The sequence below is a fragment of the Muscardinus avellanarius genome (genome assembly GCF_963383645.1).
Source record: "Muscardinus avellanarius genome assembly, chromosome: 2".
Taxonomy (NCBI): Eukaryota; Metazoa; Chordata; class Mammalia; order Rodentia; family Gliridae; genus Muscardinus; species Muscardinus avellanarius.
In genome coordinates, this window is record NC_137787.1 from 19,672,788 (window position 1) to 19,699,489 (window position 26,702).

Genomic DNA, 26,702 nt, shown 5'->3' on the forward strand with positions numbered 1-26,702 from the left:
TGAATGTATGTGCATTGAGATTTCTGGACAGACATATGAAAAATACTTGATGCTATGGAGGATTTATGGAATCAGCAATGACACTAACTCACTCTTTGCTCTCTACCCTTATGTACTCTGTAGGGTTTTTGGTGTGTTCAATACTTTTCAAAAAATTTAAGCTGAGTTGGGCGTGATGGCACATGCTTATAATCCCAGAATTTGGGAAGCTGAGACCAGAAGATCACGGTTCACAGATAGCCTCGGCTACTTAGTGAGGCCATCTGCAACTTAGTGAGACCCTGTTTCAAAATGAAGAATAAAAGCTGGGCATGGTGGTACACGCTTGTAATCCCCGTACTTGGGAGGCAGAGACAGGAGGATCCCACAGGTTCAAAGCCAGCCTGGCTTGCTTGAGACCCTGTTTCTAAATAAAAATATAAAATAGGTCTGGGAGTGTAGCCTGGAGGTAAAAGGGTTCCATTCCCAGTACAAGAGAAAGAAGAAAGATAGATGAGGTGTAGCTCGGAGGTCAAATGCCCCTGGGTTCTATCCCCAGATCCTCAAAAAAAAAAAAAAAAAAAAAAAAATTTAAGCTGGGCATGGTGGCGCACACTTGTAATCCCAGTACTTGGGAGGCTGAGACAGGAGGATCTCGGGTTCATGGTCAGCCTCAGCTACTTAGGCCCTCCAAAACTTAGCGAGACCCTGTTCCAAAATAAAGAATAAAAAATAGAGCTGGGAGTGTAGCTCAGAGGTAGAATGCCCTTGAATCAATCCCTAGTTTTGCATAGTATATAAACAAACAAATAAATAAAAGCATATGCTCATAAAATATCCTCTCTTCGTTTTTTAATTCTTTGACCTCAGGGATTTAGTGGGCTACATGCTGGCCTGACCAGCGGGCTGGTCAGGCCAGCAGTACAGATGAAAGGCCCAATGGTGACAGCCTGCTGTCCTACCAAGCGCTCAGGCCACAAACTGGTCAAGGCTCCAAAAGAGCTGGATTAATCACACTGCCTCATTCAGAAACAGGAGCCAAGAACCAGAGCCTCTACACAAATATGTGGGTGGCATTATTCCTACTGGGTTCATTCGTGGGTGTGAGAGACAGATCCCCACCCAGGCTGGCTCAGGTTGGAACAGGGGTTTGTTTAGTTAGGGCCCTTTTAGTGACTCATAGAAATGTTCCCTTTAGCTTGCATTAGCTGAAATCCAGCAGTATCTGCTTTTAGGTACAACTGGGCCCAGAGGCCCAAAAGTCATGGCCAGGGTTTGGTCCTGGCCTCGCCACCTCAGCCCCATCATCCTCTCTCTGCGTGGTTCCACTTGAGGAAAGCTCCATTCCAAGGGCCAGCAGCTCCAGCCTGTCCACTTGGCAACCCTCGGGAAAACTGGCCTCTTTCTTGTTGCTTCAGCCAAAGGCCAAGGTTTGGGCCTTAGTGGACCACAGCAGGTCACAGGAGCATTTCTGAACCAATCACCGTGGCCTGACATGGAGACCGAAGAGGTGGGGTCAAGCCATGAAGCCACGGTGCGGGGTGAGGCAGTGCCATGAGGGGAGGAGGCGGGAGTGGAAATCTCCAGATGTCAGCCCCGCCACCACAGCCTGCTCCACACGCCCTCTCCCAGGCTCCTCTGCAGTGGCCGGAGGTCCTCGCCAGTTCTCAAGTGAAATTTTGGAGTGAGGACCTAAGAGGCCCAGCTACTTGATTGGCAGGGATTCATGGCATGCCCCCAGCTCAGGAATCCTACTTGATCCCACCTGCGGGGGCCAAACCCCCGTCTCCAGGTTTGGAGACAAGGTCTCACAGTCCAAACAAGGATGCTTGGGAGGCCCATTCTCCTGGAAGCTGTCAAGGGAAGACTAGGCTTTATGAGTGATACATCTAAGCACTACCCAAAAGATCTGGAATGAAAACTTTATTCATACCTGAGAAAAAGTGCTGGAGAAACATTCCCAAAGAGCACTTAGCCTGTACCTTAGGCCAGGTCACTTGGTACCTGATCACGTCTCTCATCCTTCCCTTAAGCTGTGGGTCATTTGGGGCCTCACTGACCAATGTCCAAAGGCCAGAGAAGTCCACAGGCAGAAGCTGGAGCCAGACCCCGAGACCTCTGCAGTGTGGCTCCCAAAGTCAGGGCTGGGGTCTGCGTGGAAGCCTCATCGGTCAAGGTCCAGGGCCTCCTGGGTGACAGTCCGGAGTTCAATGGAAAACAGCTCCTCCCAGGGCTCCCGGATCCAGGCCAGCAGAGCTGTCAGCTGCTCCGGACATACAAAACGCAGCGCCCAAAAACTCTCCAGCCGAGACACCTGGCAGCACGAAGAATGAGCAAGGTGAGATGCACAGGGCCACACCAGGGAGGGACGAGGGAGGGCTCCAGGAGGACTCACGCCCTCCCTGCTCGTCAGCTCGTTCCCTCCCCGAGCCTGGCGCTGCCTCTGAGCCTCGTCCACAGTCCAACGCTAGCTGTAAGCCTCTGCAGGGCTTTCCCACTCACTGTCTGTCTCCAACTGCCCTGCTGTGGGCAGCCTAAGTTCTGGAGACAATTCCAGAGGATCACATGGGTTCGATCCCTGCTTTCCTACGTGTGAGCTGGGCAAGCCGCTTAACAACCCCAAGCATCAGTTTCTTCATCTCTAAAACCAGACCAACATCAGGACCTCCTCCTCATGCGGCATTATGAAGGTCAGATGGCAGGCCGACAACCACCACTCACAGCAGCTGGGTGTCTGCTCCAGGCTCCCCGACAACAAACGTCTGGCTTCAAGGCCAGGGTGGTGGCACTGCCGATGGCCACCTCCCTATCTGCTCGCTGCTCATCCAAATGTAACCAACCCGCAGTTCCTCACACCCTAAACTCTGTGTACTCTCCACCAAGCCCACCCTCCCTCAGCTTCGTCCTGCCCACTGCCAGCCTTCCCAGAGCCACTTCCACATCGCCCTCGCTGCCTACCACACACGTGCGCGTGCACACACCTCGTCATAGAAGACCAGCCGCAGGTCTTCAGGGGCCATCCGATAGAGCAGCACCGAGCTCAGGCTGCTGAGCGGCTGCTGCTCTCTGACCCGCATGGAAGGACCAGGCCGCAAGGAAGGAGCCTTCTCAGAAGTGTCTCCAGCTGCTGTTGGGACAGGGGGCTCTGCCTGGGACCCTGCAGGGTCTTCATCTAGCAGGTACAGGGTGGCCAGTGTCAGCAACACAGACACTGGGCAGGTAGAGGGGCCTGGAGAAGGAAGGTGAGGCTCAGAGTGCAAGGAGCCCTAGGGGCACCGTCCCCCTCAGAGGAGGTGTGACCTGTACTCGGACAGCCAGAAAGCAGCTTGTGCCTGGGACCAAAGCCCTCCCTCCCAACCTGAGAGGCAGGACAAAGGAAACCCCTGCCCCAGCCACCCTGTGCAGAAACAAGGACCCACCTGGCCTCTGGTGGGCTGAGGGGAGCAGACCCAGCCAACCTACCCACCCCAGTGTAGCCTGAGTCAAAAGCAGAGGCCCTGTGCTGCTGAGGACCCTGCCTGAGGAGACGGAGAACACCCAGGCTGGCCTGTGGTAGGCCCACGAGGGAGAGGAACCCAGGTGCAGCAAGGCACTGAGGAGGTGCTGGGGACCAGCCAGTGGCCTGGAATAGGGGACAGAGAGCAGAGGGCAGCTGCAGTACAGAGTCTTCACCTTCCACCAGGAATGTCCGAAGGTAGAAGAACTGGGGAGCCTCCACGGAAGCGCCTCCTCGTCCCAGCAATGGCCTGGGGGGCACCAACAAGTCAGTGGGGTGGGCAGGGCTTCTGGGGAGGGAGTGGGCCGGGGAGAACAGGGCCTGCGGGGAGGTTTACGCAGGACAGGAGGCAGGCGTGGAGCTGCCGGGCACAGGACGGGAGTCTGGGCCCTGGAGGACGGGGCAGGCACCACCCACCTCCACTTCTGTCACTCACCAGAGCCGGTGCTGTGGGGTCACCTCCTCCTCTGTAGAACTGATGCAGTTCCTCCGGGTGGGGGGCAGAGACTGCAAGACACCTGGACAGAGCCAGCCAGAGACACACCTCAAAGGGCTCTGCTCTCCTCGACCCTCCCTCATCAGTTCTCAACACTGACCCATTCTCCACAGTTCTGGACTTTCGGAACCTCTACCAGGGATGAGGCCCATTACCTCTGTCTCCACCACCACCGGTACCAGACCAGGGACCTGCCCTAGGGTCCCTGCCCCGCCTCCCCACCCCATCCTCCCTGCCTCCTTCTCACCGAGGAGCTCCTCAAGGAAGGCCCGGCAGCGCCTGGCATCTCGGGGCAGCAGAACACAGCTGCCCGCCCCAGCTGGCCACTCCAGCCGCAGGCTCTGGCCTGAAAGCCCCAGCTCCAGGCCACTCAGATCCTGCAGGGGAATGGCCAGTGTCGGCTGCAGCCAGCTAGCTGGAGGCCCGCTGTGGAGGGGGTGCAGAGCGACCAAGAATAAGGACAGAACGAGGGCAACGGGGCGGCCCGACGTGCCCTGGCCACACGCCCAGCCCACTCACCTAATGTCCCCTGTGACCTTCAACAGGTAAAGCTTGTGGTCAGACACGACCGCAAGACACAGAAATTCCCCCGAGTGGCCTGCCAGCACCACTGGCACCTAAAGGGAAGAGGAAGTCAGTGAGAAACCACAAAAGAGACGGAGGGCGGTAGGCGCCAGACAGGAAGCTGAGTTGCCGCGTGTAGTCAGTGTCAAGGTGACCTGAGCTGACACCCCACCTGTCATTGGCCCCTTCCAGGCTGTCCTAAATCACAGAACTCTTCATCACACCCATACTTCAAATCCTGTCACTCCAGAGAGCCCAAGGATCCAGTCTGAGCTTTTGACAGATACCAGGCTGCTCCTGAAGGGCCACTGCCCGCCTCAGACTTGCCTCTGGACACTTGGCCCTGCCCCTGCACCCTGGCTGGCCCATCCTGGAAGCTCTCCACACAAGCTACTCTCTCTCACACCTGAGTCTGCTGTTTCCTCCACAAACTCACCTCCACCCTCTTCCTTTCCACTCCTTCCTCATCTAGCCCCTTCTAGTGCTGCGCCGTGCCCTGGTTATAGCACTCTCACACTGCAAGATCCGTCAGTTTCTCACCCCGGCCTCTAGGACAGAGGACAGACTGACTGACTGCAGATCCTCAGTGTCCACAACGAGAGGGCTAACAACATTGTGTGTTTGTAATGACAGGAGGCCCCATTACGAGTGCCAGGTACTGTGCTAGCAGCTCAGACACCAGCTGTCAACTACCACACAAAGGTAGGTAGTATCATCCCCATCTTGAGAGGGGGCCACTGAGACTCATTATCAAGGGACACGTCCACAGCTACACAGCAAGTAGCTGCTACAGTTACAACAGAAGCCACATCTCGTGGTTCTGAGCTCTTGACCTGGCTCCCTTTGGTGGAGACAGGCGGCACAGACCTTGAGGCAGCACTGGAACTCCTCCTCGGCATCGCTGAACACCTCCACATCCAGGAAGAGCCGAAGCCGGTGGTCCACAGAGCGGAGGCCACAGTGCTCGGGGGCTGGACAACAGTGGGCTGTGAGCCTGCCCCGCTCTGTCCCCACCTCCCGTCGGTACCCACCCCTCCCCTGGCCCTCCCCCACCTGGCTTCCCCTGCACTCACATGGACTGAGGCTCCAGCTGCTGCGGCCACGGGAGATGGGTGCCTGAGGTGCAAAGCCGTCAGTCCCACTGGCGCCATCACTCTGGTCATGAGGGTCACAGACAGGGCTGGGGGGCAGAGAGGGAGCTGGCGACAGCTCTCCCTGGCTCTGCTCCCTGATGGGGGCTTCCCCAGATGGAGCCAGGAGAACTACATGGTCACTGCCACAGCTGGGACACACAGCAGGGGATTCTGGAGAGAGAGATAGCCACGGGCCTTGTAAGCCTGCCGCACACAGCACACTCCACCGTGACACAGCACTCCCTGCCGCCCTCACCCCTGGGCCCACGTCTCCAGCTTCACACATGACCACCATCCCCAGCCCCCACAACTCCCTCTCCAGGCAGTCTGACAGGTGACTCCCCGTGCCAGTGGGGGCTGAGCCAACCCGCGGCCCACAGCCGCCTCAAACCATACCTTCCAATTCCAAACCCAACCAGGCCCTGCTCTGCTCCTCTCCCACAGCCTTGGGCTGCTCAAGTATTTTAGTGCTATCAGTAATGTTTGAAAGACCAACATGAAGAGACCAGGAAAGGCAGGATGGACTCTGGTGCCAGATCTGGGTCCTAATCCAGGCTTTACCGTTAAATGGTTCTATAATTATGGGCCAGTCACCTGCTCTCCAAGCCTGGCTCCAATTTAGAAGATGAGGATGAAAGCAGTGGCTACACTACAGGGCGGGCGAGCGATGGAAGCAGGTGAAGAACGAAGGACATGGACCAGCAGTGAGGGAGAGAGAGCAGCCACGACGTGCTGGGCACGCACCAGCTCCCGCGCCAATGTGTCACCTTCGTCCCCACCCAAGCTCTCCTGACCCCACTTTGCAGGTGAGCAAGGAGAAGACTAAGAAGATATGCCCTCGACCGGGCACTGGGCAACAGCAGCGCACACGGAGGACCTCTGTCTTGTGCCAGGCGCTGTGCATGGTGTCTTACTGTCACGCTGAAGTCTTACAAGAGGACTATGGGGTGGGTTCATTTACATCTTCGCTCAGTTGGAGTAACTGAGGCACAAATCAAAGGATCCTGCAGCATATGATGATGCCACCAGTTTAGGGACCCAGGTGCCAGAAGGACCTATGGAGTATGGCCAGGGTCCGGGGAGGGTGGGCTGTCTCCACTGCCATGTGCTGCCGGGACTGCTGGGCTGCAGCCACTGGGCAGGCTCAGGGTAGGAATCAGGGCAGGGCCGACCTGCCTTCCTTCCCTCTTTTTCTTTTCTTTTTTTTTTTTTTTTTTTTTTTTTTTTGGTACTGAAGATAGAACCCAGGGTCAGTCTACCTCTGAGCTATACTTCCAGCTTTTAATTTTAATTTTGAAACAAGGTCTCACTAGGTTGCTGAGAGAGTCCCACTACTTGCTGAAGACTGTCCCTTAAACCTGCAATCCTCCTGTCTCAGCCTCCCAAGTCTGGGATTACAGGCATGTGCCACCATACCTGGCTGTAGGGCTATATTTTCTGATGAAAATTTAAGGCCCTGCTGCAGCTGCAACCAGGAAAAGAAAAATAGCTGATGAAAACCATGCATTTCTAGCCAGACATGGTGGTGCACGCTTGTAAAACCAGTACTTGGGAGGCTGAGACAGGAGGATTGCAGGTTTGAGGACAGCCTCAGCAAGTAGTGAGACTCTCATCAACCTTGTGAGGTCCCGTTTCAAAATAAAAATAAAAATAGGGATGGGAGTACAGCTCAGAAGTAGAATGCCTCTGAGTACAATCCAGGAAAGGAAAAAATCATGCATTTCAACATGGCTATGTTCAAGACTATTACTTCTTCCATGTCTTCTTCAAACACCAAGCTTTTTCACTGGTCTACAATGGACATCTCCTGTTTTAAAGAACAGGCCATGAAGAGAGGCCAGGAGGCACTGTTGCTATCAAGCCGCTCACAAGGTCAGACAAGGAAAGACAAACTATGCCAACTCCCAAAGCATCTTACTCAACTGCCAGGGTGCTCAGAGGGCAGCAGAGAAACCTGACCCCACAGCAAGGGCCTGTCAGGTTTTGTGCCGTTTCTGAAATATTAGCCAAAAATATCCCCAAAGCCATCATGCGATGAAAAAATAATGAGTATGTTTAGCAGTTACAGAGACAGCATTTCCTCACTTTGAGGGGAAATGGTATTCTTTCTTCTTTTCCAATTTCTTTTTTGTAAATATAGCAGGAAAGGGGTTTTATTTTTCCCTGGCAGAACACTTGGCCGATGCTCAGGCCTTCCTGGCTGGGGCTCCTCCTCCACACTCCCACTCAAAGCCGCTTTCCTGCAGCCCGCAGCAGTGGGGCAGGCAGGTCAAGGGCAAGGCTGATACCTGTCTTTGGGAACAATGGCCTCCAGCCTTCCTTACCATCCGATCCCGACCTGGCCTCCTCTGGCCTGAACTCACAGCCACAACGCAGACATTGGAATCTGGCCCCCAACGGACCCCGGGCCCCCTCGAGCTGCCGCTGTGCCACCGTGGTGAATGGGGTCAGCACCGCAAGCAGCTCCTGAAAGAGGGCAGGCAGGAAGGCAGGAGTGAGCAAGCGGGCCGCAGCCACCCAGGTGTCTCCCTCCAGCTCCCCAGCCTCCTGGGCCCTGGCACCTGCACGGCCGTGTGGGCGTCCGGCTCCAGGACCACATAGCGACGCAGCTGCCGGTCAGAGCAAATGTAGGAGAAGCGCAGCACGAGGACGGGCGCCCAGGGGAGACGGGAGCCCTGCGCGGGAAGGGCACAGGTGAAAAGCCGCGGGGGGTGGGGGTGGGCTGCTCTGAGATGCTGGAAAGCAGCGGCTCTGCTGGGTGGAATGCTGGGCTGACAATCAAGCCTTAGCACAGAATCTACTCCTCGGCCCAGCCTCCAGAACACAACACTCTGCCCCTGAAGGCCCCTCCTCACGGCACGGTGGGAAACTCCAGCTGGCTCCTTAAAAGGCCCAGTGCCCTCCACTCACCTCCGGCGCTGCTTCTCTCTGGGCTTGGGTCTCGGGCTCCAGCTCGGCCACCACCAGACTCTGAAGCTCCAGCCGCTCCAGGGTTCGAGCCGCTCGGAGTTCCACCTCGCACAAGTGGGCAGAAGTGACCCGGAGAAAGCACTCCTGGCCCCGTACGCCCTCGGACCCTTGCAGGGGACACACCAACATGGGGCGACAGAGCTCCGCTGTGGAGACCGAGGGAAGCCTTGGAGGAGGGAAAGTAGCCAGAGACGCTGCCCTCGCCTGCTGGCCCTCCATGCAGGCTGGCCTTTCAGCATCTGCCGGACCCCACCACTGCTTGGTAGGCCCAGGCCCCCCAAGGCCACAGGACGCTCACCCTCCATTTCCCTCCATTCCTCCTGCTCCTCTTCTTCCTCCTTCGTGCCCTCTTCTTCCTCCTGCTCCTCCTTGGCACCCTCTTCTTCCTCCTGCCTCTCCCTTTCCTCTTCCTCTTGGGGCTCCAGTTCTACCCTGCCCTCCTCTGACACTTTATCTGGTGATTCCTCGGGGCCTCTGGCTTTCCTCTCTGGGGCCAGAGAGCCAGGTGGCATCTCTGGACTAAGAGCATCCGGAGGTGTGCGGAGGGCAGGAGCCTGGAAGGTGCACAGAAGGGGGCTCCCAGAGGCCTGCAGCTGGTTCCGATACTGCAGCCAGTCACAGCCAAACCGCTCCCGGAAGCTGTTCAGGAGTTCAAGTTCCCGATGCTGTTGCACAAACCATCCTGGGGAGGAGGAGGACGCAGAGCTGAGTAGCCCCCTGCCCTCCCACCCCAAAGACCGCAGCCTCTTGCTACTTTGGGAGATTCACAAACACAGTGGCGTATTTATAATGCCCTGAGATACCTGCGGGGGCGGGGGGACCTGTTTTTTATTTAGCACTTGCCAAACTTATCTGGCCACAAAATCTTTTTATTATGTCTTTTTTAATACCCCGCAGAATTAATATTCCTTGAAAAGCTTTGGAAAATGCTTCCTAGGAGCAGTTCCTTCTCCTTTCCCTAAACTAAAAGAAAAGAGGACAGACTAAGAGACTCCCTGTAATGCTCCACACCATCAGAAAATCAGATTTCTAGCAGACTTTCACAGTAAGGTCCAGATTAGAGAGCTGGAGCAGGGTGGGAAGGAGTGAGCAGGTGGGGCTGACTTACCAGCTGGAGAGGGGTCCAGGGCTCGGGGCTCAGGGTCTGTATCACTGGGCTCAGAGATGCTTGCCCGCCTCACACGGACTCGACTCTGGGTGGGTAGTGGGACAGAATTGTACAAAAGCCAGGGCCTCCATCCCTGCCATCCAAAGCCATCTACCCAACCTATCAAAAACACCCAACTACTAGCAAGAATAAAGTCTTGCTACTGCCTGTCCACTGAGAACCCAGAGCCCCCAGTAAAGAGGCCTAACCCCAGCACAGGCCGCTGAGGACACCACTTACCTTAACTTTCCGAAGTGGGGCCTGGGCCACAACACCCCCTGAGGAGAGGCTGTCACTCAGCTCGGGGCCGCCCGAGGTTTCAGTGGTGCTCCCCACTGGCCAGGGCACAGGCAGGACCGGGGGGCCAAGGCCCGAAGAGGCAGGGTTCTGGTATGTGACAAGAGGAAGAAGGAAGAGGTGGAAACCAGGGGAGCAGCTCTGCTCCACCTAGGCGAGCCAAGAGCGGCCCCTCTTTCCGCTGCCGAGGAAGACCTTCCCAGCCACCCATCTGCCCAGCCATGGCCTCCCCCTCACGCCTTCCCCATCAGTCTTGCCTCCCTGTGTCCGCACCCCACCACACTGACCTGAAAGTCCTTCGGTGACAAGACCTCGTCATCAAGAAGGAACTGACAAAGACAGAGGAGAGGGCGGTGCTCACAGCGGAGCCAGGCCCGGCGAGCTGAGCTGGGGTACTAACAACACAGCAGGGGCCAGGGACGGCGGGAGGGTGCAGGGAGGGCAGGACTGGGCAGGAAGAGGAAGCAGCGTGGCGGAGATGACCACTCACGTCATGGGCCACGTCCCTGGCCCGGGGTGATAAGTACTGGGCAGTGGCGGCACGGTGTGCGGGGTGGAACCACAGAGGGTTCCCTTCCAGGTAGAGCTGAGGGGCAGGAGAGAATGAGGTGGGCACGGGCACCTCCTGTGGGAAGAAGGCACTGACCTCCACACAGAAGGGACAGGCACGCGCTCGGCTCAAGAGCCTGAAGCACCCAGATTTCACCTTGCGGAGCTCAGCCAGCAGCCACAGCGGCGACAGCTCCTTGTGTCCTTCCAACAGGTTGTACGCCACGTCCAGGTGCCGCAGGTTCCTCAGGTGCTCCAGGCCTGGGCGGGGCAGGAAGGGAGGATGGGCATCCTGGTGAGTGTGGTGTGTGTGCTAGGGGAGGGTGTGGAACAGAAACCTGTGTTCCTCACCTGCTCTAGAGGCACCTGCTCCGGGGCCACCAAGTCCCACCGCCCCCACTCCCTCCCGCGTGTGCCCACACACTTCCGACGCACCCTGCAGGCTTCGGAGTTCATTGCCTCGCAGTATCAAGATCCCTAGAGCAGCCCCTGAAGGCCCCATCCTCGGCACCACATGCAGGTGGTTATAGGAGACGTCCAGATGGTAGAGTTCAGACAAATCCTGGCAGAAGGACGGGAGGACAAAACTCTCACCTTGACCAAACTCTAGCCAGGGTCCTCTAAGCCCTCCTGTTGGTCAGGCCACCAAACTGGATTCTGAAAGCTATAGACTCTCAGCACAAATGACTTCATCTGCTGCCACCCTCATGTCAAAAGACCTGAATGCTGCCACAGTTCCCACAGCTCCAGTCCACACCCCAGGATGGTGACTCCAACTCCCCCAAAGTTCCTGCCTGAAAAAATTCAAGACTGCTATCAAACTTTACTGTTTGTTCCAGTCAGCCTCATAAAGACAGGACTCATCTCCCCGTCTCGGTGGGAGAACAGGGACCTTAGTAAGGCTTTCAAGCAGAACAGCCCCTTCCCGTCTGCGAGTCTCTGCGTCCCTAATGCTGCTTAGGACCCCCATTTCCCTCCCTGTTCCTCAGTCTCCACGGCAACTGCCCAGGCACCTCTGCACAAATCAAAGTGGAAGTCAGTTCACGTTGGACCCTCTTCCCTCTTGCAACAGTTTACTACTGATAAAATCTGTCCTTACCACTTTAGCGACCAGCTTCATTTATCTTGGACAGGGATGGAAAGACATGGAAGAAAGGTTCCATCATCGTCACAAATGCTACCATTTTTGGAGGTAGGCACCACCCTAACACTGGGTACTCTGCAACTATCTTTTTTTTATTTTTGGTGGTACTGGGGTTCCTGGAAGCCCTTCTACCTCTGAGCTACACTCCAAGACCTATTTTATATTTTTATTTGGAAACAGGGTCTCTTAAGCCAGTGAGGCTGGCTCCAAACCTGCGCAATCCTACTGTCTCTACCTCCCAAGCGCGGGGATTATAAGCGTGTGCCACCACGCCTGGCTCAACTATCTTATTTTATTTTGTGCACTGGAAGTTGAACCCAGAAACAGTCTACTCCATAGCCCTATTTCTTCTTTTGAAACAGGGCCTTACTACATTGCTGAGGTTGGCCTTGAATCTTCATTCCTCCTGTCTCAGCTTCCCAAGTACTGGGAATACAGACATGCGCCACCATGCCTGTCTACAACCATTTTAATATACAAAATCAGATACCCCTAGATGAACAAACCAAGAAGCTACCTAATTCACCCCAAGTCACGCAGTATTAGACACTGACACTTCAGTTCTGCCTTATCTTTTATTTTATTTGTGTGTGTGTGTGTGGCCCTGGGGATGGAACCCAGGGGCATTCCACCTCCGAGACACATCCCCAGCACCACTCTTTATTCTTTTATTTTCGAAATAGGGTCTCACCAAGCTGCAAAGGGCCTCACCAAGTAGCTGAGGCTACTTGCAAGGTGCAATCCTCCTGTCTCAGCCTCCCAAATGCTGGGATTACAAGCATGCGCCACCATGCCTGGCTAGTTCTTTGGTATCTTGTGCGAGTGCCCTAGCCCCAGAACAGTATTACCTCCCAGGATGTGGCTCTTCCCAAAAGGCAAAAGCAAGGGGAGGACAAGCAGGTCCAGGAGAGGGGGCAAGAGCAGAGCAATCCAAGGCCCAAATGCACTGGCTGCCAGGCTCGCTCACACTTACCATCAGGAAGCCTTTGCAGTCCTGGACTCGATTGTGGCTCAAGTTCAAGAAGCGCAGAGCTGACAAAAGACGCTGCAGGAGTTGGGAAGAGGCAGAGGCTGGGTCTTCACCTCACTGGCCTGCTGGCCCTCCTCCCTAAAGACCCATCTTTGCCCTTGCCCAAAGCCCCCTTCCCCCGAGGCTCACCAGGGAGCTGTCTAAGGCGGTCAGTGCATTGTAGCTGAAGTCGGCGGAAAGCAAAGCCAGCCAGGGGAGGGCAGAGCAGAGGTCGCCACCGCAGGCTGAGAGGAGCTCCTTGGCAGGAGACAGGCACTTCATTACTCCACTCTCACCTTCTCCCCACGCCACGCTCTAGCATTCAGTCACTCAGCATTCTGTATATCCCGCACTCCATCTGGAGACAGAAACTTTAAAACAAACCCAGGTCCCTATCCCCAAGAGGCACACTGGGGAGAGTAGGGAGGCACACTACAGTATTTAGTACAGCACGGCAGTTGTGACTACAAATATACAAACGGGTATAGAGTGCTGCGGGATCACAGGGGAGGCTGCAAGGTCATGGGTCACAGGGGAGGGAGGGAGGGAGGGTATCAGAGCTTGGCTTCTGTGTCTCCCAGGAGAGGGCATTGGGTCCCACCCCTCCCCTCCTTACCTCCAGTGTCTGGATGCTCCTGCTGCAAATCAGGGTCTCCAGCTGGGAGTAGACGCCACGAAGGCCATGCAGACAATGGAGGGGGACACCTCGGAGCTAGGGCAGGAAGGAAGAGAGGAAGACAGAACTGCATGAAGAGAAAGGCCTCATCCCTATCTCCCATGATGAGGAGAACAGAGATGATGACAGAAGCATTAAGTGGGAAAGAGTAAAGACCACACTGCAGAACAATGGTACACTCGGGCCTGGCCGCCCTACCATCCCCAAGTGACCGCCTCATACCCCCAACACCCCGTACCTCCAGCTGTCGAAGGGACTTGAAGGGGAAAATCTTGATGGGCCCTGGCAGACCAGGACCAGGTATATGGACCAGCTACAAGAAAAACACTCAGCTTCAGAGGCACAGCAATCTCCCTTTCCTCCATGTCCCTTCCTTCCTTAGTATTGTACTGATATCATCTGGATCTCAGCCCTGCTGGCTTTTTGCACGCCCACCCTAGCCCCAGCCTCCATCATTCCCATACACTCTTGCTCACTCTGCCCCATCGCCACCCACAGAACCTTCAGTGAAAGCGTTTTCTGTAGCACATCGAAGAGAAACTGAAGCTGGAGGATGATGGGGGAGTCGGCAGGGTGGGAGGGCAGAGCCACGAAGCCTGTCTGGCCAGGGCCCCATGGCCCCAGGTACAGCTCAAATACTCGGTTCAGTTGCTGCAGTGTGGCAGTCAGCAGGCTCAGTGTGCTACAGCCAGACAGGACCACATCCCCTGTAGGGAGAGGGGCAGACAGACGGGTGGGCAAATGAAAGGGTCTTCCCTTTGTCTGAAGGCCTTGTGACCCTGAAATACAACTCATTCTGAGCCATACTGTAGATATTCCACTGCAGTTTCAAACTTTCTATTTCCTCCCAGCTCAAAAGTCTTTTGGGATTCCCCCCATTTTCAAAATAAGTTCCTAACTCTTCAGCATGATATACAAGGCCACTTTACTATTAAATTTCAACCCACTTTTCCAAATTCTTTCCACCTTCTTCTCCAAAGATCCTGGTCTACCCATAGCACTGGAAATACAGCCAGCTTGAATCATGGCTTTTTTCTTCTCTTTCTTTCTTTTTTTTTTTTTTTCCTTTTTTTCCTGACAGTACTAGGGATTGAACCCAGGGACATTCTATCTCCGAGCTACATTACCAGCCCTATTTTTTATTATTTATTTTGAAACAGGGTCTTGTTAAGTTACAGAGGGCCTCACAAGTTGCTGAGGCTGGCCGCGAACCTGCAATCCTCTTGTCTCGGCCTCCCAAGTACTAGGATTATAAGCATGTGCCCCCATATCCAGCTCCTCTTTTTTATTCTGAAACAGGGTCTCACTAGGCTGATGAGTCTCACTAGTTGCTGAGGCTATCCTTGAGCCTGAGATCCTCCTGTCTCTGCCTTCCGAGTACTAGGATTACAAGTGTGCACCACCACACCTGGCTTGTTTTAACTTTTTCTAAAAAATAAGAATGCATTCAAAGGATGTTAGATAAATACTAGAGATGTCTCCTATCCCCTTCACCAAGTTTTCCCAATGTTTTCAATTTATATAACTATAGGACAACATCAATATCTGAAAATTAATATCAGTAGATGTACAGCACAGTTCTGTCCTTAAATAGAGATGGTGCAACCACCACCACAAACAAGATATGAAACTACTGAATTATCAAAAAGACCTCCTTCCTGCTACTCAAAGTCACACACTCACGCCCACATCATCCCTAATCTTTTGGCCCATGTTAGATTTTTGCTGAATAAATTAAAAGATCCTACAACTCGCATGAAGGATTTCCTATATACCAGACATTGAGGACAGACACCGACATGGCTTAAGGACTCATTCTACCCTCAAAGGGCCTCTCAATCTAAAAGAGGAGATATGACAAGTACAGTTATTAATATAAGCCAGAAAATAAAACTTTGATTCCGCAGATACCATCAATGGGAGCGTAGAGTGACAGATGGCTTTGTTATCCCACTTAAACCTCCTCAGAATCTTCCAAAGGGAAGCACTATTAACCTCAAGTTACAAATATGAAAACTGTGCCTCAAAGGATTTTGTTGTTGTTTTGTTTTTGTTTTTGTGCTGCTGGGGATGGAACCCAGGGGCATTCTACCTCCAAGCTACATGCCCAGCCCTATTTTATTTTTTTATTCTTTCATTTTTGAAACAGGGTCAGAGTTTCAAAAGGCCTCAATAAGTAACTGAGGCTGTCCAGGAACCACAATCCTCCTGTCTCAGCCTCCCAAATCCTGGGATTACAAACGTATGCCACCACGCTCGGCTTCAAAGAAGAATCCTGTTTGCACTTGCATGGCTGGTAGGAAGTTGTCACTTCTGTTTGATCTCAAGCCAAGGTTTGTTCTACCACAACTAAGGCCAAACTCATAATAAAAAAAACTGTGGCTCCCTGTGCCCAGACACTGTAGGAAGCAATTACAACAACAGCTACCAATTTTGAGCAGCTACTTTATGGGCATATACTGTACTAAACAGAGAAATTTTTAAAACTTCTCCAACTTTTGAGTTAAGTAGAATCACTACACTAGACTGCTGGTGAGAAAAAGTGAGGCTCAGAAAACTTAACAATATGGCCAAGTTTTAAAGACGGCTGAGCTCCAACTAGGTGGGTGTGACTGAAAACCTCGGGCTTTTAACTATAAGGCCTTATATTTGGTGTCTTGCTATACAACAGTGATTATGTGCAACTCCTGATCCCCAGGGGCATATAGTCAAGTAAAGATCATTTCCCTTTGAAAGTGTCAGAGTATAAAGTGGCATTAGAAGTTGGCCTCCAAGAATGGTTAGAATTTAGACTGTCAAAGACAATAGGACAGAGAACAAACCCAGGAGGAGTACTGAATGAACTCTGCCACCTCGTGAGCCTGACGGTCCTAACTCCTGGATTCTTGCACGTCTCCAGAAGTCAGGGAGCACCCCCACCTAGCCTGGGGCCTGGTTCAACCGGAAGTCTACTCACCGGACTCGCGCAAAAGCCCCGCCAGCTTCCACACCACCGAGTCCCTAGGGGTGGTCGTCATGGCCACAGGACGCTGGAGGCGGAGCCTGGGAAAAGAGGAAGCGGAAGAGCCTCAGGTGTGCGGTGGTGCCCAAAGCCCAGGCGGCCGCGCAAACCAAGGCGTCGCGTGGGCAGAAAAGCAAGGAAGCGGAGCGAGAGCCTCCTCGCCATGTTCTCTGGAGGAACATAAGGCCTCGTCATCCGGCTTAACTCTTGAGTCTGGTTCTCCTACCCGTTCGGCCGCTCCGCTCTTGTGATGGGCAGGAAGTCCCGCCCCGGAAGAAAGGCGAACGGGAGACAACAGGAAGTCACGCCCCCTATGCCGGAAGCCACGCCCCAAGGCTGCAGACGTGTCGGGTGCGGGCGGGGGTAGACTGCGAGGGCCGCGGCCCCGAGCTGGGCCCAAGCGCCTTCCCACCCTGCGCCGCCCCGACTCCCTTTTGGCTGGCGGAGGCCCCTCCGGGCCAATGAGGAAAACCTAACTAGATGTTTGCAGAGCGGGCGGGGAGGCAGTTTGGAGAAATGGGTTTTCTGTTAGGAAAAAATTCATCCAAAGCGGACACTCATTTTTCAGTAAAAGGAAAGGGTGTCTGCCATGACAAAGAGTGGTTGTTTTGGGTTTTTTTTTTTCTCCCGGTGTTTGAGGCTGCGGACAGATATCTGAGGTTTCGGAACAGCTGAGGCTGGGGTCCCTTTGGGTTCTTTTCTTTAATCTCTCTCCACACACTTTTTTTTTTCCTTCAAAGCAATATCAGGCTCTCAGATTAGTCGCTGGTAACCAAACCTAAACCTTTGTTTTTACTGTTTTGCCTCATCACACAAAGTTGCTATTCCCCTTTGAAAAAGAGAAAACAGGCTCGCAGAGGCCAGGTTAGTTAGTTGTGAAGGTCACTTAATTAGTAACCCATAACACCGCTGCCAAAGTTTCTTGGTTCCAAGTTCCCATTGTAGTTTATTGGGATCCTGGTCAAATGGCTGACATCAGCTGCTGAAGTAGATTAAGGAAAATGCCATAACAATTGCTGGTTTTCCTGGAGGGTTTCTTTGTGAAGGGCCCCTCTTCTGTGCAGAAAAATCAAAATGAATCCTAAACCAGTTGAGAGTAGGGATAGGGTCGTAATCATTTTTATCCCAAGTTACCCAATTTGAAGTATCATTCCCTAAAGAAAAATATTTGAAATGAATGGCAAAGTATGCCCCTAAACCAAACTAGAGCGTTCACAGCATATTGTGTGTGATTTTGAACCCAAAGCCTAAAAGGTGATTAAGTGAACTAAGTGGACGTACATCATGAACAGCAAGGCAATATGGAAATATAAAGTCAGGCAGGGCGTGGTGGCGCACACTTGTAATCCCAATACTTAGTAGGCTGAGACTGGAGGATGGCAGGTTCGCAGCCAGCCTCAGCTTCTTAGGTCCTCGGCAACTTAGTGAGATCCCGTTTCAAAATAAATAATAAAAAATAGGGCTGGGGGTGTAGAACGCCCCTAGGTTCAATCCCAAGTTCCACAAAATAATTTAATTAATTAAATAAAATATAAAATCAGAGTACTGTATCAATAAGTCTTGGTTACATTAATCGCATAACTTAATGATTGACAATCTATTTCCCCATCACCTGAACCAGCTTCCCAAACCGTGAAAGTGACACAAAGTAAGAAGCAAAGAAAGCTGAACTACAGAGAGAAAGAAAAACAGCTTCCCTAAGAGAAGCCGCAACAGGAGGTGAAGTAGATGAAGCATTCTTGTTTCCAGCCCCCTTGTGAGGCCCACTCCCTTTTCTGCCCTTGGCCTTCAGGTCTTGGCTGCTTTCCAAAGAAAAAGAATTCTTCCCCTCTTTTTTTTTTTTGCCTAAGTTAGTTTGAGGGGTACTTCCATAAATTGCTACCATAAGACAAGCTTGTAAACAATTTTAAATCCAAAAGAACAAGATAATCTTGCTTATTATGGGCAGCCAAAAAATATATTTTTTGAGAAAAAAATGCCTCATCTGTATGGAAAAAAAGAGAACTCTAAGGATGTTTTTTTTTTTAAATGACCTAAATAAATGGAGATCATGTTTCTGATGGGGAGAATCAATATTATAATGATGTCAATTTAATGCAACTTCTATCCCAATCCCAAAGGAAAGATTTTGGAATTTGACAAGTTGATTTTGAAATTTGTCTGAAGACTAAACACATGAGTGCAGCCAAGAAACTTTGAAGGGGAAAAAAATAAAATAAGAGGCACGAAACGGGACCTTGCCCTACTAGATAGCCAAGTGCCCTATAAAGTCACAGTGACCAAAGCAGTGCGGTAATGAAAAAGATAAATATTAATAGATCAGCGAGACACAGTATAGAAGCAATTATGATTACATGGGGTTTTTTTCTATAAATGATAAAACTGACTATAAATCAATGGGATAAATGATTGATTCAAAGAGGGAGTGAACTAATGAAGGAAACACTTCCATTGACATTCTGTACTTATGTGAGAATTCCAATGCCAATTTCAGTATCATGTACATGAGAGGGAAGTAGGGAGGGAGCCGGGGGAGGCCCATCAAGTGCTGTGTGCATGGGTGTCACCACCACCGTTAACTACAGTATGCTTTGAGACTGTAATGCACCAATAAAGATATAGAAATGATTTATTCAATAGTTCTGGGACAACTAGCTATCTATCAAAAAGAACCTAAGTTCCTTCCCCTTACATCTGCACATTACATTCCCAAAAGATTAAAGAGCTAAACATTTTCTTAAAAATTAAATCTAAACAATCTGTGAAATTTTAAATTCAAATTCATTGAGCCAGGTGTAGTGAGTGGCACATGCTTGTAATCCCAGCATTTGGGAGGCTGAGACAGGAGGATGTTGGTTCAAGGACAGCCTCAGCTACTACTTAGTGAGGCCATTTGCAACTCAGTGAGACCCCGTTTCCTAATAAAGAATAAAAAGTAGGGCTGGGCTGTAGCTTGGAGGTAGAATGCCCCTGGGTTCTATTCCCAGTATACAAAAAAGAGCAAAGAAATTCAAATTCGCATATTAAGGAATTGTCTTTATTAAAAAGGTATGCAATACCAGGTGTGGTAACACCTATAATCCCAGTACTTAGGATGCTGAGATGGGAGGATTGCGGGTTTGAGGCCAGTGTGTGTTAATTTAGCAAAACCCTGTTTCAAAATTTAAAAAATTAAAAAAGAAGCCAAGCATGGTGGATGGTGGTAATACACATAATCCTAGTACTTGGAAGGCTGAGACAAGAAAATCACAGGTTTGAGGACAGCCTCAGCAAGTAGTGAGACTCAGCAACCTAGCAAAACCCTGTATCAAAAACAAACAAAGAAAAGGGTAGACAGTCCCTGAGTTTAATACCCAGTAGCCCGACACACACACACACACACACACACACACACACACTTTTTTTTAATTAAAAAAATAACTGGGGCTGGGCGTGATGCCACAAGCTTGTAATCCCAGCATTTGGGAGGCTGAAACAGGAGGATGGCGGTAAGAGGACAGCCTCAGCTACTTAGGCCCTTTGTAACTCAGTGAGACCTTGTTTCAAACTAAAAGAATAAAAAATAGTGCTGGGGGTGTAGCTCAGAGATAGAATGCCCCTGGGTTCCATCCCCAGTACCTCAAAAAACAAACAAACAAAAAACTGGCTGTGTAGCTTAGTGGTAGAATGCTCCTGCGTTCAATCCCCAGGTATACAAAATATAAAAGTACACAACATCATTTTTATTATTTATTTATTTATTTATTTAGTTATTTATTTTATTGGTGGTACTGGGGTTCCTCGAAGCCCTTCTACCTCCGGGCTACACTCCCAGACCTATTTTATATTTTTGAAACAGGGTCTCTTAAGCCAGCACGGCTGGCTTCAAACCAGCACGATCCTCATGTCTCCACCTCCCAAGCGCGGGGATTACAAGCGTGGGCAACCACGCCCAGCTACAAAATCATTTTTAAAAACTACTATTGCCAAGCCGGGCATGGTGGCGCATGCTTGTAATCCCAGCATTCGGGAGGCTGAGACTGGAGAATGTCGGTTCGCAGACAGCCTCAGCTACTTAGTGAGGCCCTCTGCAACTCAGTGAGACCCAGTTTCAAAATAAAGAATAAAAAATAGGGCAGGGGGTGTAGCTCAGAGGTTGAATGCCTCTGTGTTCCATTCCCAGACCCGCAAAAAAAAAAAAAAAAAAAAAACTACTATTGCCTAGTAGCATTGCATACTTTATTACCATGAATGAAATTATTTTCTCAAAGAAATGTAATATCATGGGGTTTTGGATTTAGCTCAATGGTAAAAAGTGAGGTTAAAAAACATTTTTACCAAGCTCTTGCCTGTAAATACTCTTCTGAGTTTTAATCCCCAAGAGTAACACACACCAGCTAAAATCAGAAATGTGCAGCTGGTCCTCCCAAGCACATGACCAAGACTTCTCAGCACAGCAGTGGATCTGGTGCTCAAGAGGTACAACTGTTTGTCTCACCTGTGTTGCATGAGGATAGAGCTGCTCTTGGTAGCTCCCCTGCCATCTCTAAGTGCCCTGGGATAGCCTCTGCAAATTTTTATGCCAGTCACTAGCTCAGGCCACAGGCATGAAAAGAAGAGAGAAAAGGATATCTTCACACAGTCAGCTGAAGGAGAATACAGTCCTGCTTGTTTACTCTGTAGTCCAAATCCTGCTTGGTTCTGTTACCTTGGAGCCTGCAAGACCCAGGACTGTTGTCCACAGAAGAGAAGTCAGAGGTCATTAGGACATGAGCCACTGTCCTGACCTCCGTCCTCAGATCTACAGCCTCTAACAGATGATCAGATGATGGAGACCTAAGGATTCCTCCAACATGAAAACTCCACACTTGGATTAGGAGTGAGGGGAGTGCACTTGGACGATCTACTTGTTTTATCGATGGTATCTTCACGGAATGGTAAAGGGGGACCGAAGGAAAAGAATGACCTCTACAAACAAGCTTTGGTGGAAGAGTTTGTACTAGAGAGGAGTCCATGTGTCCTGCGCCCTCAGTCCTAGGATTGAGCGGTCAGAAGCAATCCTTTCTAAGCGAGTCACTGCAGTGTGTCCTTTGGCTCTGCCATCAGACCTGGCCACAAAAGACTGGCCCAGTAACTGGGGCCGCCTCCCAAATCAAACATCCAGGACCTAGCAGCCGCCCTGGAGGAGGTTTGGCCTGAGAACTCCGCTGTAGAGCCTGGTTCCTGGATAGACTGGATTTGAGGCTCACAGAGGGAGAGTCAGAGGCAGAAGCGAAGCTCGATGAGGAGTCAGAGAAGCTGGGACTTTAGACCAACTAACTGAAAGGAAGCAACAACAACAACAAAATCCTGCAGTGACCCAGCAGCAGCTCTGGTTTCCCAGCCTGAGAGGACTTGGCAGTGATGAATAAAATAAGCTGAGGGATTCCATGAGTGGCTTCGCAGTAACCTGAGTAAATCAACAAGAGCGCCTTAATTTACCCCACCATCTATCATGGAGACCCATGGAATCATCTGAAAAGGGAGTAAAGCTTAAGGGCTAAAGGAAAGATGGGAGGCAGACATGGTGATGCACACCTGTAATCCCAGTACTTGGGAAGATGAGACAGGAGGAACGCAGGTTCAAAGACAGTCTCAGCAAGTAGTGAGACTGTCATCAACCAAGAAAGACCCTGTTTTAAAATAAAAAATAAAATAAAGCCCGGGGTGTAGCTTGGAGATACAATGATCCTGGGTTCAATCCACAGTACTGAAAGAGGGAGGGAGGAAGGGAGAGAAAGAATGGGAGGGAGGGAGAGTGGATTTAGAACACAAAAAGGAAAAGAGATAAAGACCATACCATCCATTGACACTGGCCTGAAAAGAGCAGAAGTTTGGTAGGAAATATGGATGGAAGCAACTATGAAGAAGAAAGAAAAACAGACAGAACCCAAGAAAGGAAGAAAAAAACCCCACATTTTCAGGCATAGCCCAAGGAAGGCCTATTGGCAGTCAGGTATAGAAGTGATGCATCTCCTCTTCCATCTGGATTCTTTCTGCACTCGGGGCCAGACTGAGGAGGGGAAAGGTCCACAGCAAGAGAGCAGATGCAAGTGGAATAGCAGCAAGACATGCAATGGGAGAAAGAAACAAGAGAAAAATAAAAACACAGCGCTTAGGGCGTGGGACTGGGGAAAAGAGGAGGATAGGAGCTGCTGTGAAATCTCAGCTCCTCTGCAGACCACAGAGTTAGAGCAGTCTTTTGTTCCTTGGTTTGTTCAATATTTGCTCAGCGCTGACTCTATACCACATCCTGTGCTGGATTATGAATAAAGGAGACAAACTATGACTCTTCTCAAGAATTTGGCCTTAGGTTGGAAGAGACAGAGCCCAACAATAAAATAATAACACTGTATTAGTTTCCTGTTGCTGCTGTAACAACATTACAACAAATACTTAAAACAACACATTTAGCCAGGTGTGGTGGCCCTTGTAATCCCAGCATTTGGGAGGCTGAGACAGGAGGATTGCAGGTTTGCTGACAGCCTCAGCTACTAGTGAGGCCCTTTGGAACTCAATGAGACCCTGTTTCAAAATAAAGAATAAAAAAATAGAGCTGGAGGTGTAACTCGGAGGTAGGATGTCCCTGGATTCTTTCCCCGGTACTGCCAAAAAAAAAAAAAAATTTATCTTTTCTTCTAAAAGCTGGAAGTCCAAAGTAGACCCACTAGGCTAAAATTATGGTTCCATGAAGGCTATGCTCCTTTCTGGAGGTTACAAAAGATAATCTGTATTCTTGTCTTTTCCAGCTTCAAGTGGCTGCCCATTTCACTGGCCATGGCCCCCTTCCATCTCTAACGCTGGCAACGGCTACCAGCAACGTTTGTATCACATCTCATTGACATCCCCCCTTCTGCCTCCCTCCTCAATATTTAAGGACCTATGCAGAATCATCACCAAAACAATCATACTCTTTCAAGGTCAGCTGATTAACAACCTTAATTCCATCTGCAATCTTAATTTTCCCTTATCACGTGTCATAACATAGTCATAGGTTCTGGGGACTGGGATGTGGATATCGTCTATCTATTACAAACATGAGACATGTTACAATAGAGATAGCACTGTGGGAGATGGTTCCAGTCCAAGACTGCAAACAATACATGCTGTGATCTCTCCCTCCCAACCCAGATGCTTAGAGAGAACAGAAATAAATCTAAAAATAAGTAAATTTATAGTCACCATGGACAATAAGAGCCATCTGTGGACCAGACACCATGAGAAAATCCTGAAAGATGGGTGGCCGATGAAAACTGGTCAAAGAAGAAAACCACAGCACAAAACATACTCAGCAACATACTGCCCCAAGAGTGGAAGGCAGTATCAGTAACACTCCATGCTCCAAGGAGGGGGGTTCCAGCGACAGTGACATCTGGAGCAACCGACAAAGCATTAATTACTTAAAATACTGCAGCGGGCACCACCAAACACCAACCACTACACACACACCCCTTCTAACTTCCTGGTGCCAAGGAGCTCCAGAAGGATTATCTGCCTGCAGGCAGGAGCAATGGATATGAAATCATCGCATAGAGAATAGACAGCGTTCCTGGTGGCTGGAAAGAACCAGGAGAAGATAGGGAAGCACTCACTTTCAGAAGACCAAAGCCCCCCACTCACCACAGATCTCACCCTCCAACTACTGACAACAGACCATGAAACAGGCCATGGATTATCTCATACCCCTTTTGCCAGGGAGTATACAAACAGAGAAGGCAAACAGGCTAACAAAATCTCAGATAAAAGACAATCCCAGCTAATACATACCCAACATTTGAAGAAAGTGAACATTTTGAAAAGGAGGCATCAAATCTAATATCTTGAAACATTACAAGAATGAACCTTGAAAAATTATGAGAGGATCTCCCACTTATATTTTTTTTAAAGTAACTAAAACGTGAATGTAAAATCTAATTAGGAAACAGCAGTACAAACTCAATAGAGAGGACATAGCTAAAGTGTGTTAGCTGGAAGACTGAGCAAATACATTTTTTTCCAACACATACCACAATATGAAACATAGAAAGTGGGCCGGGCATGGTGGTGCACGCTTGTAATCCCAGCATTCGAGAGGCGGAGACCAGAGGATTGCGGTTCGTGGACAGCCTCAGCTACTTAGCAAGGCCCTTCACAGCTTAGTGAACCCTGTTTCAAAAAATAAGAAGAGTAACGCCGGGCGTGGTGGCGCACGCTTGTAATCCCCGCGCTTGGGAGGCGGAGACAGGAGGATCGCGCAGGTTCGAAGCCAGCCGTGCTGGCGTAAGAGACCCTGTTTCAAAAATATAAAAATAGGTCTGGGAGTGTAGCCCGGAGGAAGAAGGGCTTCCAGGAACCCCAGTACCACCAAAAAAATAAATAAATAAAAATAAGAAGAGTAAAAAATAGGGCTGGGGGTGTAGCTTGTAGGTACAATGCCCCTGGGTTCCATCACCAGTACCACAAAAAATAAAAATAAATAAGTAAATAAAACATAGAAAGTGCTTTTTTAAAAAAAAAAAAAGCTGAAAACATGCAGAAGGTCAATCTAAATATTTTGATATCAGCTAAAAGTTCTAAAGTAGAAAATGGAAAGAAATATGAGATAATGCTATGCTCAAACAAAAGAAGAAAATGTCCCAGATGGCCAGGTGTGGTGGCACATACTTATAATTCCAGCACTTGGGAGGCTGAGATAGGAGGATTGCAACTGCAGACAGCCTCAGCTACTTGGTGAGGCCCTTTGCAACTCAATGTGACCCTGTTTCAAAATAAAGAATAAAAAATAGGGTTGGGGTTGTAGCTCGGAGATAAAATGCCCCCTGGGTTCCATCCCCAGTACCGCAAGAAAAAAAGAAAGAAAAGGTCTCCGATTTGAAGAAAACTAAAGAATTTCTATCTGAATGGGTCTATCAAGCTGGGCATGGTGGCACATGGCTATAATCCCAATGCTTGGGAGGCTGAGACAGGAGGATCACAGGTTCGAGGCTAGCCTCTGCAACTTAGTGAGGGCCTCAGCAATTTAACAAGACTCTGTTTCAAAAAATAAAATAGGCCTGGGGACAGAGCCTGGAGGAAGAATGACTCTGGATTCAACCCCCAACCCCCCAAAAAACTGAAGAAAAAATAAAAAGAAAAGGCCAGTCAAATCCCAACCAGAATGTGTTTATAAAACTAACATGTAGCTCTACTATGATGTGATTTCAGAGACGAGGCTAAGGAGAAAATCCTGAAAATATCCAATGGGGAAAGAAAAAATTAGATGGACTGCACAGCTATGGGAATCATATTGATATGAAGTCTCTCACAGAAAAACAGAAGGTACAAGAAGAAAAGGGAAAGGAATTTCAAAGTTCAGAGAAAAGTATCTTTGAGCCTAGAATTACATTATAGTTCAATCATCATTCGAGTGTGAAGAGACGTTTTTCAGTTAGGCAGAAACTCAGAAAGCGCCACCTGCTCTGAAGGAAATGGTAAAGAGAGGCGTCAGCACAAAGGGGAGTGATGCATGAAGGAGGAGAAGAGGCAAAAGCAACCAGCAGAGACGGTGAATGCCTTCAACTCAAACATGAGACAAGCATCGGCCAAATAGGTCAAGTAGGAGTAAAGGGGAAGGGGGGAAAGAAACATTAAAAGAACACGAGATTTCAGAGATTAAAAGTAATGTCTGTCTCTAGGGACTGTCATAGGGACAGGATGCTTTCTTCATCAATGGACAGAAATAATCTTATCTCCTCAGGAAGCATATTTAAAGAACAGAGGGGGAACTGGACACTGTGGTACAAACTAGTGTCCCCAGTACGTGGGGGCTGAGACAGGAGGATTGCAGGTTTGGGAGAAACCTCAGCACCGTGACAAGACCCTCTGCGCCTTAGCAAGACCCTGTTTTAAAATAAAAATGGCTCGGGCTGTACCTTGGAGGTAGAATGTTTCTGGTTTCAGTTCCAAGGAAGAAAGGGAAGGAAGGAAGGAAGGAAGGAAGGAAGGAAGGAAGGAAGGAAGGAAGGAAGGAAGGAAGGGAGGGAGGGAGGGAAATAGTAGGGGGTGTAAAGGATTTGGGGGTAACTAGAATTGAACCAAAGGATATTCTACCTCTGAGCTATACCCCAACTCTTTTTTTCTTCCTTCCTTCCTTCCTTCCTTCCTTCCTTCCGTCCTCTTTCTTTCCTTCTTTCCTTTCATATGTGTGATGCTGGGGATACATATGTACCTCTGAGCTACACCCCTCAGTCCTATTTAATTTTTTA

At 50.2% G+C, this 26,702-nt stretch overlaps 1 protein-coding gene across 2 annotated transcripts; it reads right to left on the bottom strand.

Moving 5' to 3' along the window:
• Positions 1–2,143: 2,143 nt before the first annotated feature.
• Positions 2,144–16,477, bottom strand: STK11IP (serine/threonine kinase 11 interacting protein; the record flags this gene model as incomplete). Of its 2 annotated transcripts, none has more annotated exons than XM_080689627.1 (24): positions 2,144–2,293; positions 2,961–3,208; positions 3,652–3,725; positions 3,912–3,993; positions 4,219–4,397; positions 4,491–4,588; positions 5,403–5,506; positions 5,609–5,839; positions 7,957–8,134; positions 8,230–8,343; positions 8,579–8,784; positions 8,937–9,320; positions 9,747–9,831; positions 10,026–10,172; positions 10,370–10,411; positions 10,573–10,668; positions 10,789–10,892; positions 11,067–11,193; positions 12,749–12,820; positions 12,935–13,042; positions 13,401–13,496; positions 13,699–13,773; positions 13,962–14,167; positions 16,417–16,477. In XM_080689627.1, 24 exons carry the CDS (start codon positions 16,475–16,477, stop codon positions 2,144–2,146), a joined length of 3,267 nt encoding a protein of 1,088 aa, XP_080545753.1. The 2 variants fall into 2 exon arrangements, with proteins under 2 accessions (XP_080545753.1, XP_080545752.1); XM_080689626.1 differs by having other exon boundaries at positions 10,364–10,411.
• Positions 16,478–26,702: the final 10,225 nt, after the last annotated feature.